Raw genomic sequence first — 19,549 nt, 5'->3', positions numbered from 1 at the left:
TAGGAATAAGGCAAGAGAGTAGTCAGAGAGGAAATTAAGGTCGGTAACTAAAGATCTACTGCAGAACAATAGGGCTAGACAAAATAGAGTAAACGATGAGCAGAAATGAGTCGATATCAAGAAGGCAGGAAAGCAAGGAAAACGCGTCGTAACAGAGCTAGAAAACTAGATAATACTCGGCAGAGAATCAAAGGGACAAAGGGCTATTTATACAAACATAAACAGGTGTGGGAATTAAGCAATCAGAAAGAGGGAGAGGCGTGAAAATGGTGTGAAAATGATGATGAGGGTAATTATTGCAATGTCAATGGTGAATGATGATTGGTTATTGGTTATACTCAGTGTCTTCTTTGTGTCATAACTTTCGTACAATATACTTTAGTTCTTTTTCAAGATTATGGCTTTTCTAAACCACACTAGGAGCTTCAAGCCGAGGTCAACGCCCACAGCCAGTATCTTCAGCGTGTGTTGGATAAAGGGCAGGCTATGGTCAGGTCCAGCCAGTGGGATGGGCGAAAGGTGCAGCAGAGGTGTGACCATCTGCTTGCCGAGTGGGAGGAGCTAGAAGATGCCTGTGAAAAACGCTCTGCCCATCTCAATAAAGCGGTTGTGCGAGAACAGGTAAAAAATCCTCTTCTGTAGAGAAGAAACATCTTTATATAAGGCATTACGTAATTAATAACTATTTACAGATCCTGCTTGAGTGCGCCGAGCTGGAGAACCGCCTGTCTGAAACATCAGCCTTGGTCAGCGCTGACTACGGCAAGAATGAATTGGCCACACAAAGTCTTATGAAACAGCATCAGGTGTGTAGAATGCTGTAATCATGTGCTTGTTGTGTTAATGGATTATTGTTGTGGATAATGGATAATTAAATCTGCCCATATTCATTGGGTATTGTATTTTTTGTGCAGGCTGTGGAGGGTCAGATTGAGGTGTTAGCCGCTGAGGTGGATGAGCTGAAGTCCAGCGTGGACCAGGCTGTGCGTACCTGGGGCCTGGAGGAAGTAAAAAGATCCTACAACCCAATCAAAACTCAGCTTAGTAAACTACAGCGCTCAGCTAGCCTCAGGTGAACGAGTGAATCAATAAAACATTTTGTTATTAGTCTTATCACATTATGTGCATTACATAAAATAATTAGGTAACACTTCACTGTAAGACAGCATTAATAAGGTTGCATGACACCTACATAAGTGTTTCATGACTAATGACCTAAATATCAGGGGTGTATCGTACGCAACAATATCTCTAACATTCTTAAATATCGTGAACAATATTATACCCTGAAATATCGTGCCATATCACTCACCCCTAATTATCACATCAGGGTACTACTTTTTTACTGTTTTAAGCAAAACAGAAAATTCACACTGTTCTCATTTCCCATTATACAGTATATCTATTAGAGACTATACATAGAGATTATATATCTGTCCAGTATCATGTATTTTACTTTTATTCTGGATATATATGGAGATATTTGGAGTGAATTATTATTAGTATCATGACATTCTGGATCATTGACTTAAAATGGATAAAATTCTTGTGTAATTACGCTTTGGGCAAGCGTTTCCATGGAGATCCACGTTAAAAACACAACAGCGAGTGGAAATGGAGGAGCTACTGAACACAAAGTCATGTGATCGAGGATGCCTAAAAAAAACTATTTTTTTCGTAGACGTCCCCCCTGAGAAACTAAACCCGTACGGATATGGCTATGGATACCATTTTTACCCAGTCTCTATCTTATTATTGAGTCATTAACACTGACTTGACTTTCTGTTAACTTTTTTTTACACAAGGCCAGGTTGGTTTGAATGGCTTTTTTCCCTTCAAAAATTAAAATCTTCATTTAAAAACTTTTTTGTATTTACTCAAAAAATTGAATATCTTTGTCTGATTTTAAAGATTGATTTTTTTATGAAACTGTAAGGATGAAAAAAAGGAAAAACAAAAGAAATCTGTAAAGGGGCAAGTACTTTTTCACAGCACTGTAAATGTTTATGTCAGTAGTCTTGAAGCACTTATGTAGGTGTCATGTAGTCTTATTAATACTGGCCTAAAGTGAAGTGTTACCAAAATTCATATGCTTTCTTTAATTTTGCTCCGACAGAGACCAAAGACTCCAGGAGACCCTTCACTTGCATGAATTTAAGCGCGAGTCTTCAGATCTGGAGGAGTGGATAACTCAACAGCAGCTGATTGCCTCCTCTGAAGACTATGGGTCTGATTATGAGAATGTACTGGTAAGACCATTGGTCAGGTCTATCATATTCTAAAGGACTAAAGCAATCATCAGCATTAATATGTCTTCTTACATCGTCTACTTAATGTAGCTGCTATACTGTACATTAAGTCATCTATTCTGTAACAGCATTTACAGGCGAGGTTTGAGGTGTTCCTGAAGCAGCTAGACGTGGGCTTTGAGAAGATGCACACGTGTGAAGAGCTGGCTCGCAGACTCATCAAAAACAACCATCCTGAGAGAAAATTCATCCAGGAGACACAGGGGATACTTAGGTACCAGTTTTACTACAACATGAACAACCAGGTCTATAGAAAATATACACGTCATAAAATATGGAATATACCACTTTAGTTTCTGAATCAGTTTCTCTGATTTTGCTATTTACAGGTTTATCTTTGAGTAAAATGAACATTGTTATTTTATTCTATAAACTACAGACAACATTTCTCCCAAATTCCAAATAAAAATATTCTCATTTAGAGCATTTATTTGCAGAAAATGGCTGAAACGGCTGAAATAACAAAAAAGTTTCAGAGCTTTCAGACCTCGAATAATGCAAAGAAAACAAGTTCATATTCATAAAGTTTTAAGAGTTCAGAAATCAATATTTGGTATTGGTGGTTTGATGGCGTGTGATCATTCATCTTCCTCTTGATTATATTCCAGAGGTTTTCTATTCGGTTGTATATATTAAATATATTTATATATATATATCTCTGTTGTATAAGGTGTGTATGTCTCTTGTGATACTTGTCATTCATGTGAAAAGCCTTTTCTGAAACAATGTTTTGGATTTGGTGATACTGCTTCCCATCCGTTTATCTGTCCACTGACCATCCATAGCTTTTGCTTTTTTCTTCCCCACATATTCCCCAATCTATGAATTGTGTGGCATCATGCCTTGCCTTGTTTGATTAACTGTAATTTGATTATATAACTGTTAATCAGAAAGCAATGCTCTTCTGTAAAATTAAAACTTGGGTCTTTTCATTGTTTTGTCAGTGAATCATGGGAGGAGCTGCAACATTTGTCCAAGGAGCGAAAAGAGAACCTGCACAAGTCTGGGAAATGTCACAAGGTGTACAAAGACTTGACTGTTGCTCTGGGACACATAGAGGTAAATCAACCAAATAGTACTTTAAAGTACTTTAGAGACGTAATCACAACCTTCAACCAAGTATGAATTTCCGAGGAGGACTTGAAGGCAGCAATAGCGCAGCAGGAGGTGCTTTTTCTGGCGGGGGTGCTGAGTTCGCAAATGGGCCAGGGAATGATTCAGTTTACCGTGACCCATGCTGGTGAAGGTGGTGTAGTAGTGCAATAAGGGATGTTTTCTTACCACACTTTAAGTCATTAACCCAATGTACTAGTTATTTATGCAACAGTAAACACTTTTTTTTCCATTCCTCCTATCTGAAATCCAACAGGATCGGTACAAAAGCATTCCTGAGGATGTTGCCAAAGACATTCAAGGTGTGGTGATGCAGATAAGAAAGCATGAAGCTTTGGTGCATGAGCTGGCTGGACATGAGCAGCAGGTACTGATAACGTCCAATGATGATCTGAATTTCTTTTTTCATTCCAGTTTCTTTTTTAATGCCACTAAACTCTTACCTGGTGAATCGACACTTGGGTAGTTTCACCACGTCAAAGCCCCAGGGTCCGCTGTATATCATCAAATCCAACGGAAACAGCACTTACTTTGACCAGTGTTCTATTGAGTTCTGCTGTCTTGTCAAACCATGCTTCCCTAGTGTATATTTAAGGTCACTGTAAAATGCTGAATCAACCGGAGATCCAATTTAAACCAAAAACTACTTACACTAGATAGCTGTAAGCTACAGAGCTGTAAGCTCTAGCTGACAATGTCGGCTCTGCTGCAGCCCGAGTTCAGCGCTGCCTGTGGGCGGTCCTGTGCCGAGGTGGGCGAGGCCATACATTTTTATGAGTTGACGTAGACAAACTAACATCTCTCTAAACAACTCGTATTTCTGAGGATTTTCTTTTTTTAGCTACTGCAGACAATGGAGGATGAGGAAGAGTGTTTTATGTGCAGCATGCATCTACAACTCAGAGAGACCTATAGTATTTGACCTCACAGTCTTGGTTTCTGATTGTGGTTTTCTTGGTATTAATGTATTTTTTTCAGCTGCAGGAGCTTCTGGATGCAGCAGACTCGATTCTAGACCTGTGCTCCACAGAACTGAGGGTTAAGATGCAGGAGCAGCAGCAGGAGGTGGTGGAGAGCTGGGAGAAACTGCGCATGACCATGGAGCAGAGGGAGGAGGAGCTCCGACTTGCCAAACAGCGCTACCTCTTTCTCAACACTGTAATATCTGCATTCTGACATTTAAACTCTTATATTTCACAGAACTCTGGTTTAACCCAGTCAGTTTCATTGCCACTTTTCCCTCTGGCTCTTTAGGTACAGGACTATTTTCTGTGGTGTTCTCAAGTCCTGAATGGAATGAAGGCGGAGGAATCCATTCGTGACGTGGCCACATGTGACCTGCAGCTTTTCCAGCATCAGCAGCTGTGGGCTGAGATCGTGGCTCGCGAGGAAACTTATGCCAAAGCTGTAGCTATGGGTCAGCAGCTGCAGGAGAACAACATTCCTAATGCCAGTGAGGTGAGTGCAGAGCAGAGTGTAAAGGTTCAATTAGCAGGGTAAGAGCACAGTTCTGCTCCAAATATTGCAATGCACACTATAACATTATGGGTGACATACCAGAGTTCAAAAGAGGACAAATTGTTGGTGCACGTCTTTCTGGCGCATCTGTGACCAAGACAGCAAGTCTTTGTGATGCATCAAGAGCCACTGTATCCAGGGTAATGTCAGCATACCACCAAGAAGGACCAGCAACATCCAACAGGATTAACTGTGGACGCTGTAAGAGGAAGCTGTCTGAAAGGGATGTTCGGGTGCTAACCCGGATTGTATCCAAAAAACATAAAACCACGGCTGATCAAATCCCGACAGAATTCAATGTGCACCTCAACTCTCCTGTTTACACCAGAACTTCCAACGAAACTGTCATGTGTTAAACTCTTCTGCCACCACCATGTGACCATATATAATGGCCTCATAAGTGGAAACCAGGCCCTTGTAGAGCAAGATTTTGTGTTGTGGTCTAGACAACCCAAAGTGAGATGTCCACACATGTGGACACCAGGTTCTAGGAGGTTATAAATACAATAAAGCACAATAGATTAGCACTGAAATTTTAATCAAGAATTTTTTACACTACTGTATAACATATGTTTATTAAGAATGTACCTTTTGACTATCAGGTTGAAGAAAAACTGAGAACTCTGCAGGCCGAAAGAGAAAAGCTGACAGATAACTGGGAATCAAAGCAGAAATGGCTGGAAAACACCTACTTGGAGCAAGTGTTCTACAGAGACATTGAAAACATGGAGAAAATCACCAACTCACAAGAGGTTTGAGCTTAGATAAACAACACAACATGTATATTTATTAGTCGGCCTTATTAAGGCTCTATTCATTTAGACTTTGGTTGGCTAGTTTTTAAAATAAGCTTAGAAAGAAGCATAACTTTTGTTTGTATGCACTATTAAATCAATGGAACACACCAATGAAACTATTAACAACTGTGAACATGTACCAAACATTTAATATGGTGCCCTGAAATGAGGGGGCTATTTTAAAAGGTGTTGTGTTTTTAACATGGTAAAACCAGAGTGTATGCTGATTTGTTTAATTTGATATTTAAACTATGCATCAGGAGGGCATATCATATCATATCATATCATATCAAGTGTTCAGCTGCACTTCTTACACTTCTTACTATTTACAAATCATGTTTTTACTTTGAATTTAAGATATGCTAAACTGTGTACAGTCTAGCCAAAGTGCTGGCACTATGATTGGGAGATTGCTGGTTTGAATCCTGGTCATGCAGCTTGCCATCAGCTGCCAGAGCCCCGAGAGGGCACAGATGGCGCTCTCTCCCCTCATCACTTCTAGGGTGGTGTTGATCAGCACAAGGCGTCTGTGAGCTGATGTATATTAGTATAAATTAGGATGCTTATGATACAAATTAGAAATAGATATGCTGAACTGTAATTATGGAGTATATTATTAAGAGCAAACTGTTATTTTTCAGGTTCAGTTGAAAAACAGTGATTTGGGAACGACGGTGGATGAGACAGACACTCTAATCAAACGTCATGAAGCCTTTGAAAAACTTCTTGGAAGTCAGGAAGACAAGGTTCGGTTCCTTCTATGAAATTTTAAATCAATGTTCAGAATTGTCAACATCTGTACTTTCTTTAAAAAATTGTGCGTTGCTTCATAAATATGTTGTTTTAGTCTAAATCATAAAGTTTCCAGCCTTTGGAAACTTCTAGATCTTTTAGCTGCTTGCAAGAATAGCAATTGAATGTTGTGTTTGTTTACAGATGACTGCTCTTCAGGAGACGGCCGATAGTTTAAGGCAAGGTGGAGTCACACGAGAGAAATCCAACCACATTAAAAACAAACTCAAAGGTCTCAAAGAGAGGAGGGAGCGCATTAAAGATCTGTCAGAGAAACGCAGAGGGGAGCTCGAGATCTCCAAGCTTCTTTGTATTTTCAACCGGGATGCCTCTGAGGTAATTTCCTCTATCTCACCATGTTACTTTTGCCTACAGTCCCCTCCATAATTATAATATAATAATGGCACCCCTGGTAAAGAAGTGTTCTTTGTCTTCTAATAAATTCTTCTAATAAAAATACAACAAAAGAAAAAAGTCTAAGATTTAATTAAAGTGCCTTTATTTGGTGGAAAAAATCACACATTAGGAAATTTTAAATGAAATCATGTGTGGTAATTTAATGAAAAATAATTATTTCTTAGTCAGGATTTTCTTTTACTCACTTAAGTTGAATGTTGCTTTTTTTTTACAGAGTAAGATTATGCTTCTGCTAAAAAAACAAACTTTTTTTAAGGCTTTTATTTAGGGGTGCCAATAATTATACAAGGTGCTATAAACCATCTCCACTGCAAGCTAATCAATTGAGCACTTCCTATGAATAACCATATATCGACCTTTTGGGAGAAATCATTTATTTTAGTTACTCTCAGTAAAAGATCGATTAGATTTTAATGTAAATGGAGGAATGGCTGATATATGGTTACTTGCTGGTTTCATTTGTTAGTTTCAACTTTTTCATCAAAAATTTAGTGGTTTTCCATTATTTTAATATTTGCATTGTAGAGTAATACTAAACTCATCTGAACTATGAAGAAAAAACACATAAAATGATTTAGTATAGAAAGAAGTGTTAAACAAACCAGAATATATTTTATGTTGAAGATTCTTCAACATAACAACCCTTGCTTAGATGACACCTTTGCACATCTTGGCTGAGTCAGTTTTATGAGGTAGAGTCTCCTGGAATTCAGGCTTTCAGTTAACAGCTGTGCTGAACTCATCAAGAGTTAATTACTTGAATTTCTTGCCTCTTGCCTTAATGTGTTTGAGAGCATCAGTTAAAGTAAAGTAGTGAAGAAGTAGAGTTACAGGTGTACAGTGAATAACAGCTCTATTTGAGTAATGTTCTAATCTAATACTTAAGTAGCTTTTTTTATTTTTTACATTTGTGAGAAATGTGCTGTAATTTTGGCTTCAGGCAGAGGAATGGATATCAGAGCGCATGCAGAAGCTGCAAGAGGATTCTAAGGTGGACCTGAGCAACCTAAAGACCAAAATGAAGCTTTTGCAAAAGCACCAGGTGTTTGAGGCCGAGATTCTGGCTCATGGCAAGATCATCGAATCTGTTCAGCAGGTAAAAGCTGTTGCATAATGCTTAAAACTGTATAGTTAATTTTGTGTTAAAACTCTACTAACAGTTTATTTTACAGCTCTTCTTTAAACTAACACTGTCCTGCTTCTTTTGACCTCCATCAGACAGGAGATGAACTGGTCTCCCTTCGTCACCCCAGGTCTAAAGAAGTGCGACAGAGCGTCTCTGCTCTGATCTCTCACTGGGAGGCTCTAAAACAAGCCGTCTCGGCCCGAGGGAAAGTTCTAGAGGACAACCGTGACTTTCTGGAGTTCCTACAGAAAGTGGAGCAGGTTGAAGTATGGATACGGCAGAAGGTAAAAGAAAGGAAAAGCTTCAGTATCTGTTATCAAAATAAATATAATTTTAAACTTAGCAGTATTTAAAATGAGGTGCATCTCCTGTTTCTATTTCTGTATTGTTTTTTTAGGAGGTAATGATTAATGTAGGAGATCTTGGGGAGGATTATGAACACGGCCTGCAAATATTAAAGAAACTGAGTGAATTTAGAAGCTCCAGCCTTGGAGTAAGTACTTAAATGTAATGTTAATTTATAGTTCTGCTTGCAGAATTAAAAAAAATCATTGTCTTAAACTTACAAACCTCAAAGAACTCCACATTTCTTTGGTAAAATACTGAGGCTTTGTGAACGTTGAAAATGTTAGAATAGGTAAAATTGGGAAACAGGGCCCTCAGAATTCTTTCAATGAAGTTTGGACGTACTTTGAGTTTGTTAATGGTGTAAAAATAGTGTTTTTTTTTGCATGGGCAACTCTATGCCCCTATCACTAGCATTGTAAGCCTGTTGGCAGCATCGGCTAAAATTCTGTATTTTTGAATGCTAGGGGTGATTGGAGGTGTGCTATTAAACAAACGTTTGTTCTTGTTATCAAGAGAATTAAGCAATAATACATGATAGGGAGTGTTAAACATGTACCATAGATCAGCACAGCAGTGCCAATATTACACGTTATAGCACGAACCTCGAGTGTATTATTGTGATTATACCACAGTTCCATTATCACTGTTTATTTAAAAAAAAGATTTTGAGTTAAAGAGGATGTGAAAATACAGTCTGTTTGGTTCTAAAAACTCCACCAGTTCCAAATAGTTCCATTGCTGCTCTGTTTGTAGCTGCTGTGCTGTTTGGCTTGTAAGCGCTGCATCATATGCTAGGTTACCTATATGTAGCGGAGTAATACACCGAGAGCTTCGGTTACAGTGCATTACCAGCTGATAACGGCACTCATAGAATGTCTCTCAGCCAATCACACTGCACGGTCGTAACTAACTTTGGTATAATTACCAATATGCAAATATATATCTACACAAAATGCATTGTTCTAATCAGCAAGCATAATCGCTTTATGGAGTCGCTCTATGTATATGGAGGTCTTTCAGAGGAAAAGCCTTATAAGTGTTTTTAATATTTTCCACAATTTAATGCTTATTACCTTTGTAGTTACAATAGATTGAAATTTTGAGAATGCTCAAAATTTGGGCTGCACAATGTAACATTTAAGCATATTCAATTTGCAAATTCAATTTGCATGATTGATGATTTTAATGTTGCAGGACAGTGTCAAGTACAGCAAAAAAAATCATACATATCATGCTTAATATAAGCTTTTTCACTCTCATGTATCTATACTGTATGTGGTAAAAATGCGTTTCTGTTAAAATACCCATTGATAATAATTCTTATTGTGAAGGGAAACAAATTATTAAGTGCTTTAGACTGACTTTTAATAATAATTACAAATCTAAACCCCTAAAATTGCCTTTGCTTTTCAGTTTATAAACTCATATAATCTCCACTGCTGAAGGGACACATTAAAAGAAGTAAATTAGAATAAGTTCATGTTAAGATTTCAGTTTATTTACATTTTGCAAAGGCAAACTCTAAATCCTTGAGTAGGACCTTAATAAAATGTATTTACTTTCAGGATGTGACTGTAGATGACGCCCACATCAAGACCATCAACAGCCTGGCAGCTCGACTAGAGAGGCAGAACATTGATGAGCTGGTCACTGTGAAGAAGCGCAGGCAGCAGCTTAATGAAAGGTATCTTCATTAATATCTATTATATAATTGTATATATTTAATTATAGAATTCTGTCTTATTGTCTTTAACTGCATTGTCTTTAACTGCAATAATAGTAAAGGAAATCGTGTTAATGTGTTAATTTGTATTTGCCCCTGGTCACAGATGGAATAATTTCCATGGAAATTTGAGCAGCTATAAAAAGAAACTACAGGGAGCACTGGAAGTTCACTCTTTGATCCGTGACCTTGAGGAGGTCAGGGAGAGGGCGAATGAAAAGGTAAGAGTGTCTTCAATTTAAAAGAGTTTAAATCCCAGAAAGTGTAGATAATTTCCCTTTGTATTTACAGCTCTGGAAAAAAATTAAGAGACTTTAAACCTAAAAATTATGATTTCGTTGATTTTACCAAATTAAAAAAACCTCTGGAATATAATCAAGAGGAAGATGGATGATCACAAACCATCAAACCAAACTGGTTTCAACTGTTTGAATTTTTGCACCAGGAGTGCTACACATAAAGTTATCCAAAAGCAGTGTGTAAGACTGGTGGAGGTGGAGAACATGATGCCAAGATGCATGATTAAAAACTGTGATTAAAAACCAGGGTTATTCCACCAAATATTGATTTCTGAACTCTTAAAACTTTATGAATATGAATATGCTCTAAATGACAATATTTTTATTTGGAATTTGGGAGAAATGTTGTCTGTAGTTTATAGAATAAAACAGCAATGTTCATTTTACTCAAACATAAACCTATAAAAAGCAAAATCATAGAAACTGATTTAGAAACTGAAGTGGTCTCTTCATTTTTTCCAGGTTTGTTATATATAGGAATAAAACTGGATTTATATTTATATTAAACATTCAATTAGCATTTAGGAAAATCTGAGAAAAATACCACTTGCATAATAATTTGAAATATGGTGTATTCCTCTTGTTCGGCAGATGCTGTTGCTGCAGGGTCAGAGCTGTGGAGAGGATGTGGAGAGCGTGGAGAACCTCATACGCAGACATGAGGAGATGGAACGGGAGGTTCAAGTGATCCAGGAGAGAGGCGCAGTGAGTGAACCAAACTAAACATGCAGAGATTACAGTTTGAGATTATGCTTTTTATGTTACAATGTATTTTCATGTATTGTTCCAATGCAAGGAGACAATGCATGTTGTGTTACTGTATTTTTCGCACTATAAGGCGCACTGGATTATAAGGCACATATCAATCAATGTCTATTTTCTGGTCTATTTTCATACATAAAGCGGAGGGAGTAGCTAACTAAGTTAAGTAAAGCTGAGCTAAGTAAACAAAGCTGTAATTCTTACAAAAAAATACTTTCTTGTAAAGTTAAACGAGCGCTGGATGTTAATCTACACAGATTTCTCTCCTGAAATGTAGGTGTTTACTTGGGTGAGTAAAGCACCTCCTTGTATTTACAGTAAGCTTAGATTCCTGAATTTCTCCAGCACTAAGACTGAAGCATTAGCATTAGTGGCTAACCGCTAGCAATTAGCGGGTAATGCTGCCCGACAGTGCTACGCTGAGGAACTCTGAGTGTTCTGGTAAGCCAGGGCGATGTTAGCTATTGGTTTGTTCCGCATATCTTGTTTAAACATGGTAAATGCATAGGCTACAATCTGATAATACTCATCTCTGAATGGCGAAAAAGCTAGTGCTTAGCGAGGTTAGCGGCTAATACTAATGCTGCTCCAGCAGTGCTAGCCAAGGTTAGCAGTAGGTTACAAGCCAATAATTCTCACCTCTGAAAGGCGAAGGAGCTAGTGCTTACCACAGTTAGCAGCTAATGCTAATGCTAACTTTAGCAGAGTGGCTTTACTGCTCCTTAATGGACTGGTAAAATTTATACATAAGACGCACCGGATTAAAAGGCTCACTGATGATTTTTGGAAAAGTTAAAGCATTTTAAGTGCACCCTATAGTGCAAGAAAAAACTAAAATTGGTCTGCTTATGGGTCACCATAGTTTTACTGTGTGTTTTTGTACATTTGTGAAACCAGGTCCTGGACAGAGCGACTAAAGATCGACTGAGGACGCATTCTGAGCTTTCTGACAAGCTCAGCAAGAAGCAGAGAGAAGTAAACACCACTTTAACAAAGCTGGATAAAGAAGTAAAATTAAGGTGTGTTGATGTTTTAAAGTGTTTAGTACAAATATTTATAGTAAGAATACAGTAAATTTACTTGTATTATGTGTGATTATAGGAGGGAGCATTTACAGGAGTCTCATCAGCTCTGCCTGTTTAAGGCTAATCAGCGGCTGCTGCTGGACTGGACTCTTAAACAGACTGCAGAAATTGGGAAGAAGGGTTTGCCCAAGAGCAAGACTGAAGCAGAGACTTTTATTGTGGAGCATCAGGATTGGAAGGTAGAATCTTTTTACGCAGTATTAGGATTCAGTATATCACAATATTGAGGCACTGTAAACAAGAAGATATATTGATTTATACCACATAGTATACAAATTCGCTATAATAAACAAAACAAAAATATACTTTTTATCCAATCAAAACAATTCCAACTCTGCAAAGCAGAGCATTTTCAGTGGCAGGTTCCTGTCACAGAGCTGCTCTACAGACAGACTCAGGAGATTATTTGTCCCGAGAGCCATCAGACTCTTCAACTCCTCCCAATGTAGCCAGAAGAGAGAGGACAGATGAGGAATGAGGCTCATGTATTTTTTTAAATCACAGCCTATTTTTATATTTCTATCTGCACTATAGTCAATTTACTGTACATCCTGTACATTTACACTCTTGGACACTATTGACACTTTACTGTACATCTTGTACATTAACACTTAACACAATATTTAGTGGTTAGGATTTAAAGATAACACAAACACTAACCACTGCCCGTAATATTTGCCTGTAAACAATTAATCAAATATTATTACTTTGTTTTTGACAATCGAAACAGTGTTGTAAAACATTAGAGTGTAGTTTGCTGTGTCAATCAAGGAAAAAATAATTAAATTAATCACAACAATATTCAAAGATTAACCTCCTGGACCTGGATTTAATCCCTGGCTACCAGGGATTTTTAGAACCCAACAAGTATAAAAACTAAACTTTTTACAAAAAAAAATGTGCTCATATGGGGACAGCAGTTTATTTGAACATTTAAAAAGTATCCTTGTCATTTAGCACTAACTTTAATCCTTTGATTATTTGCTTTTTTCCCCTTGAACCTCTATTGTCTGTCTCTGCAGGCAGAGATAGATGCACGTGGCGAGCGAATCGATTCAGTGAAGAAATTTGGACAGAATCTAATGAAGTCTGGTCATAGCGATGCAGCAGAAATCAAAAAAGCCTTAAATAAACTTGAAGAAGCTAAAGATGGACTCCTTCAAGCTTGGGAGGAGAGAAAAGCAAAACTGGACCAGGCACTTGACCTTCAGGTACCTTATAACTCAGTTTAAGTGTGCTGCCTTTAAAGAATAAATAACTTGCGTTTTTTTGTGGTCTTGTTTGAAATGTTTCTGACGTTGGATTTTTGGGATTTGGTGTAGATATTCCTTGGCTATGTTGAACAATGTGAGAGCTTATTAAGCAACATGGAAGCTTTGCTGGCCAATGAAGATCTTGGGGTAAGTGCTATTTTAAATAGCAGTTCCTGATAGGTTCAAAAGTATGTAAACACATCACACAAAATAAGGGTATTATGAATGAATAAAGTTATACTTGTATAGCGTATCTCAGTATGCGTATCTCAAATGTGCTAACCCCTTAAGCCACTGTGCCACCCATATACATTTATACAAAGCAATTGGAATTCTCTCATTCCCAAGAAGCGGACATTTTTGTTGGCAGGCCGTTTTATTTTTGTTAGAATTATCTTCCGCTAGAGTCAATAGAGCAAATCCAGCTTAACTGAGGATATAATGGCTGAATGGTCACATAGTATAAAAATTCACTATAATAAAAAAAATATATATATATACTTTTTATCCAATCAAAACAAGTTCAACAAGTCCAACACAATCAAAACATTGAATCAAAAAATTCCAACTCTGTAAAGCAGTTTCAGTAGCAGGTTCCTGTCACAGAGCTGCTCTACAGACAGACTCAGGAGATCCTTTGTCCCGAGAGCCTTCAGACTCTTCAACTCATCCTAGTGGAGCTGGAAGAGGAAGGAGGACAGATAAGGAATGAAATCACAGCCTGTTTTTATCTTTTAAAGACAACACAAACCAGGAATATTTGCCTGTAAACAATTAATCATATAGTATTACTTTGTTTTTGAGAATCAAAACAGTGTTGTAAAACATAATATTGTAGTTAGTTGTGTCAGTCAATGGAGAAAATAATAAAATTAGTCACAACTACTATGAATGGATGTGAATATCATTCTTTTATCATTATCATTTTCTATACTATGGCTATTTGTGTTTATCATATTTTTCGCACTATTAGGCGTGCTTAAAATCCTTTAATTTTACCAAAAATCGTTTATCTAATGAGACTTTACAAATTTACAAAGCAATGATTGACGTTTTTGTACAGATTCATTATATAAACACCCCTTAGTAACAACTGTCCCTTGCAGTCTTACCATACCAAAACCAAAACCACTGTTATACCATACAAAAGTACAGAGTATATGTTTTATATTTTCAGAACTCTCTCTCTGAAGTGGAGGCTCTACAGAGAAAGCATGCTCTGTTTGAGAACTCTGCAGAAGCTCAGCTAGAGCAGGTGGCAGAGGTGGAGAGATATGCTCAGCAGCTGATTCGGAAAAAGCATTATGACTCAGATAATATCAGCAAGAAGAGCAAATCTGTTCAGCGCAGGTGAGCTGGAGCCAGTTCTAAATCCACAGCACTGGATAACCCTGAGTTCAGTGTTGTTTTTAGTATAGCTGTATGCTCAATAATAACAGGTCGTCTGTTTTTCTACAGAAAGGAAAAAATACTGGAGTTGAGCAAAGTGCGACAAAAAGCTTTGGAAGAATCTTTTCAGCTACAGAAATTCTTAGAAGGTTCCTATGAGGTATGCCAACTATTTATTTACCAATTTATGCACCCTAATTTAGTTTAAGAAATTATTGCACACTTTCTGTAAATCCTATAAACTTCATTTCATTTCTCAAATATCACCGTGTTCATCTGATATATGCTATATTGAACTGAAATTACTAATCTGAACAACCAATGATTTATAAAGGAAAATTATGAAAATGATCAGGGGTGCCCAAATGTTTTTAATACCACTGTATCATATATATATATATATATATATATATATATATATATATATATATATATATATATATATATAAGCAGAATAAGGTGGATAGATTTTCAGCCAAGCTACTGAAACACCAGAGCTTTGAGTACATACACTTAATAACTGTAGCATGATAAAACAGATATAGACATTCTGCTGTTTGAGAATTTTAACAGATGCTTATTCTCACTCAAATTCTGGATTTTCAGAAATAAAAAATTAAAAGAGAAAAGCACTTTGACTGAACATAAATTCATTTTATTTCACTTCGCTACTATTTAACTGAAATTCATTTTATGTATTTTTATTTTTATCTGGACAAATAAAGCACATAGTCTCCCTGCTGTCTGGTGCTGCCCAACAAATATATATAACTTAAAACATTTAAAATTCACAGAAATATAAAGCTATATGTTAAGGGTTCGTTTCTTATCACCAGGGCAAATTTATTAAAATATTAAATATATTAATTCACTTATAAATATTTCGTCCAGCGCTCTAAAAAGCTGCAGGCACGCTTAGCGGAGTTTGGCAGCACTAAGTTTAATTTAGAACGATGCTACAAATAATATACAACTCAGTTCAGTTCAATAAAATAAGATGAGTGCGGAAAAGTAAATCAAATATTGTCAAATATAAATAAAAGGTTGAGGTTTTGGTGAGCTATATCCATGTTTTGAAACTGAAACTAACTGAAACTGAAACTTTTATTATTTATCAGGCAGAATAAGGTGAATAGAGTTTACAACATTATTATCATTACATTTGACTACATTATTCTCTGGTCATGTTTAAGGTGTGTTCCTGGTTGAATGAGAAGAAATCAGTGGCTCAGGATGAAAGCTGGAGAGATCCAATCAATTTACAAGCCAAACTACTAAAGCACCAGAGCTTTGAGGCTGAGATTCTGGCCAATCGCAACAGCGTGGAGACCTTCACGAAGGTAATGTGAAATCCACCAGCACTGTAATAATTTAAGATGTTCTAATGTTAAATTGTGCAATAAAGACAATGAGCTCAGATAATCCCGAATCTTATGTGGATGCTGTTTGAATCACAGGAAGGTGAGAAGATGCTAAATGCAGGTCATCCAGCCAAGAACAAAATTAAAGCTAAAACAAAAGAAATCAGCAGCGGCTGGGAGCAGCTTTTACTCAACTGCAAGGAGAAGAAATTACGCTTACAGGAGGCATATCAGGTAAGAAATATCTGGTAAATGTAACATTTTTAAAGCATTATGTGAAAAAGATTTCCTAGCAAGTAACATTATTTTAAAAATACTTCATAGCTACACTATTTAATTTTATAAGATTATAAACATTTACTTTTGTTCATAGATTATTTAAAAAATATTGTTTATGTTTTAGTTTTTATATTTTATATTCATTATATATTGAGTTACAGCTTTCTACACTGATGAACTGATATGCATTTAGTTCATACATGACCAGTCAAAAGTTTTTTTTATTTACTAATTTTGTAAATTACTGGTAACTTATCCTATACAACAGAGGTAACTCTTGGTCTTCCTTTTTTGGGGGTGGTCCTGATGAGTGCCAGTTTCACCATAATGTAAATTTAAACATTTTACTCAAATAGGACTATTCAGTGTATATCAACTCCTGGGACCTCTTAACTTCTTAATAAGTTTACAACTGATGCTCTCAAACACATTAAGAGACAAGAAATTCAAGTAATTAACTCTTGAGGAGTTCAGCACAGCTGTTAACTGAAAGCCTGAATTCCAGGTGACTCTACCTCATAAAACTGACTGAGAAAATCCAGCCAATATGTGTAAAACTGTCATCTAAGCAAGAGGTGCCTCTTTAAAGAATCTATAATATAAAACATGTTTGTTTAACACTTTTGTGTTCTATAAAAAAATTCCATATATTTTGATTGGAACTGTACTTCTACAGATGAATGATGTAAATTGCACATGAGGTTGTTGAGAGATTCATACTAAGAATAGTAGTGTGGTTGACTTAAATTTCAGGTTTCAGCCTTTTGGACACCCTCATGAATTGAACTGAAACCACCTTCTCTGTTCTTTTGTCCTCGTTCCTCTCAGGCTTTGCAGTTCCAGCGCTCTCTGGATGACGTTGAGGTGTGGCTGGACTCAGTGGAGGCTGAGGTGAGTAAAGAAGACTGTGGAGAGGACCTGGCCTCGGTCAGCATGCTGCTGAAGGCTCTACAGGACTTGGAAGAAGTGGTGGATGGTCATCTGGAGAAGGTCCAAGGTCTTGTGGACACGGCCAAAGACTTCAGCTCTAAAGGCAACTTCCTGGCTGAGGAGATCCAGCAGCGGGTTTGGCACACAGTCAACCGGTATCTAATGGTTTATTTAAATTTATTTTTTTATTTGACATTCTAGAGAAAGAAAATACAAATAGAATACAAACAGATTGGAAAATAGATGTTTCTACAATCCGCTTCCATTTTTTCCACCTTTTTTTAATAGGTATAATGGTCTGGCTGAACCGCTTCAGTCTCGTAGAGAGACTCTAGAGTCATGGCAGCTGCTGTACCAGTTCTACAGGGACATAGAGGATGAACTGGCATGGATTCAGGACAAGCTACAGGCCACAACTTCAAAAGACCTGGGTACATCTCTACAGAGCACACAAGCTTTGGTCAAAAAGCACCAGGTTAGTGTTGCTTTTGTAGGTTTAGTTTGTTTGATAATTGTTTGAAAAATGTATTGAATTGTAAAGCCACTCCGCTGAAGTACAGAGTTACACAGGAGTTTCAGTTTAATTCTCCAGCACCGAGACTGCAGCAGTATTAGCATTAGCCGCTAACCGCGCTAAGCACTAACTCTTTTGCCATTCAGAGTTGGGTATATCAGACTGTAGTCTGCTTGTTTACCATGTTAAAACAAGCTACGTGGGACGAACCACTAGCTAATATTGCCCTGTCTTACCGTAACACTCAGGATTTCTCAGTGTAGCGCTGTTGGGCAGCATTTACTAGCGCTAACCGTGGCTAATTTTTATGCTGTTGCGCCCAGGCTTAGTAGAAATCTGGAAATCTAAGCTTACTGTCAATAAAAAGAAGAGCCTTACTCACCCAAATAAACAGTTTTCAGGACAGATGTGTGTAGATTAACATCCAGTGCTCATTTGACTTACAGTTTGAATTACCTTAGTTACCACCCACCACCACTACCACCACCCAGTGGCGAGACCTGCTGAATTAGAAGGTAAACATGGTGACACCCCTGTTCCTTACTAGTGTCACAAAATGCGCTTTAAAATCCGGTGTGTATGAAAATAGACCAGAAAATAGACGTTCATTAACAGTGTGCCTTATAATCCGGTGAGCCTTATAAAAAACAATATGACAAAAATGGAACTGAACAAATGGACAGTGAGTGTAGAAACAAGGCGGTGGTCATGATATTCTGATGAAACTGTGTATAAAGTCATTTAATTGACATATAAGGTCCACCTATGTGTTTTCCCTGTCATCATGTACACTGAACACAGTTGTCCCAGGTAGGCCCAATGATAGTACGCACAAATCCCTACCAGAATTTAATGTCTTACTCTTATCTTTCAGGTGAAAATGCAGGAAATAGAAGGCCGTACTCCTCTGGTGCACGCAGTACTAGATGCTGGACAGAACTTGGTGAGAGGGAGGCACTTTGCATCACAGGAGATCAATGAGAAACTGGTTGAACTGAAGGACCTCTTCAACACATTGAAGAAAGAGTCTGCGAAGAAGGGTCGGCTCCTTCAAGAAGCACTGGAAATCCAGAGCTTCCTCTCAGAGGTTTGAAGACAATCAGTTATCAATGCTTAATACTAATTAACTTAAGATGTATCCTGATGTGGGGGAGATTCTAGGATCAGAGGTTTAGTGGTGCTGAGCACCAAACAATCCCATCCCATTTTATATCAAACATTGCTCACAAAACTGTATTTTTTGGTCTAATCTAAATAGCTAAAAGGAGAATGCTTAAAAAAATCTAGTCTGATTTTTTTTCTGGGTATCTGCTCACACTGGGCAATAAAATCCCATGATTTATTTTCACCTTATTCTCTCAGCTATCTTCTCTCACTCCAGTTTAAACACTGGAGAGAGGCTGATTTTCAGCCTTGCAGCATACATTTACTAAGTGTAAAATCACCAGATGATAACAGTATAGATAGTGCTGTGTATGTGTGTGCATGCTTAGAGTAAGTGCATCATACCATATGCATGGTAGACATATAAATA

General features: G+C 37.3%; 1 protein-coding gene across 2 annotated transcripts in view; it reads left to right on the top strand.

Moving 5' to 3' along the window:
• sptbn5 (spectrin, beta, non-erythrocytic 5) overlaps positions 1-19,549 on the top strand; it is a 74,316-nt gene that overhangs the window by 44,199 nt on the left and 10,568 nt on the right. For both annotated transcript variants that reach the window (XM_049463657.1, XM_049463658.1), the window contains 29 exons: positions 421-621; positions 693-806; positions 915-1,072; positions 2,117-2,249; positions 2,378-2,523; positions 3,254-3,368; positions 3,679-3,789; positions 4,401-4,580; positions 4,677-4,880; positions 5,543-5,692; positions 6,379-6,483; positions 6,674-6,865; positions 7,887-8,042; positions 8,165-8,356; positions 8,470-8,565; positions 9,986-10,104; positions 10,250-10,364; positions 11,034-11,147; positions 12,102-12,223; positions 12,306-12,468; positions 13,312-13,500; positions 13,612-13,689; positions 14,720-14,892; positions 15,001-15,091; positions 16,125-16,271; positions 16,389-16,526; positions 17,400-17,656; positions 17,790-17,976; positions 18,890-19,102. In XM_049463657.1, the coding sequence (XP_049319614.1) occupies positions 421-621; positions 693-806; positions 915-1,072; positions 2,117-2,249; positions 2,378-2,523; positions 3,254-3,368; positions 3,679-3,789; positions 4,401-4,580; positions 4,677-4,880; positions 5,543-5,692; positions 6,379-6,483; positions 6,674-6,865; positions 7,887-8,042; positions 8,165-8,356; positions 8,470-8,565; positions 9,986-10,104; positions 10,250-10,364; positions 11,034-11,147; positions 12,102-12,223; positions 12,306-12,468; positions 13,312-13,500; positions 13,612-13,689; positions 14,720-14,892; positions 15,001-15,091; positions 16,125-16,271; positions 16,389-16,526; positions 17,400-17,656; positions 17,790-17,976; positions 18,890-19,102 (4,359 nt within the window). The remainder of the gene's footprint in view (positions 1-420; positions 622-692; positions 807-914; positions 1,073-2,116; positions 2,250-2,377; positions 2,524-3,253; positions 3,369-3,678; positions 3,790-4,400; positions 4,581-4,676; positions 4,881-5,542; positions 5,693-6,378; positions 6,484-6,673; positions 6,866-7,886; positions 8,043-8,164; positions 8,357-8,469; positions 8,566-9,985; positions 10,105-10,249; positions 10,365-11,033; positions 11,148-12,101; positions 12,224-12,305; positions 12,469-13,311; positions 13,501-13,611; positions 13,690-14,719; positions 14,893-15,000; positions 15,092-16,124; positions 16,272-16,388; positions 16,527-17,399; positions 17,657-17,789; positions 17,977-18,889; positions 19,103-19,549) is intronic.

The sequence above is a fragment of the Astyanax mexicanus genome, chromosome 14, assembly GCF_023375975.1.
Source record: "Astyanax mexicanus isolate ESR-SI-001 chromosome 14, AstMex3_surface, whole genome shotgun sequence".
NCBI classification, from domain to species: domain Eukaryota; kingdom Metazoa; phylum Chordata; class Actinopteri; order Characiformes; family Acestrorhamphidae; genus Astyanax; species Astyanax mexicanus.
Note: the sequence above shows the minus strand (reverse complement) of the source record. Positions and strands in the feature narration are given on the sequence as shown.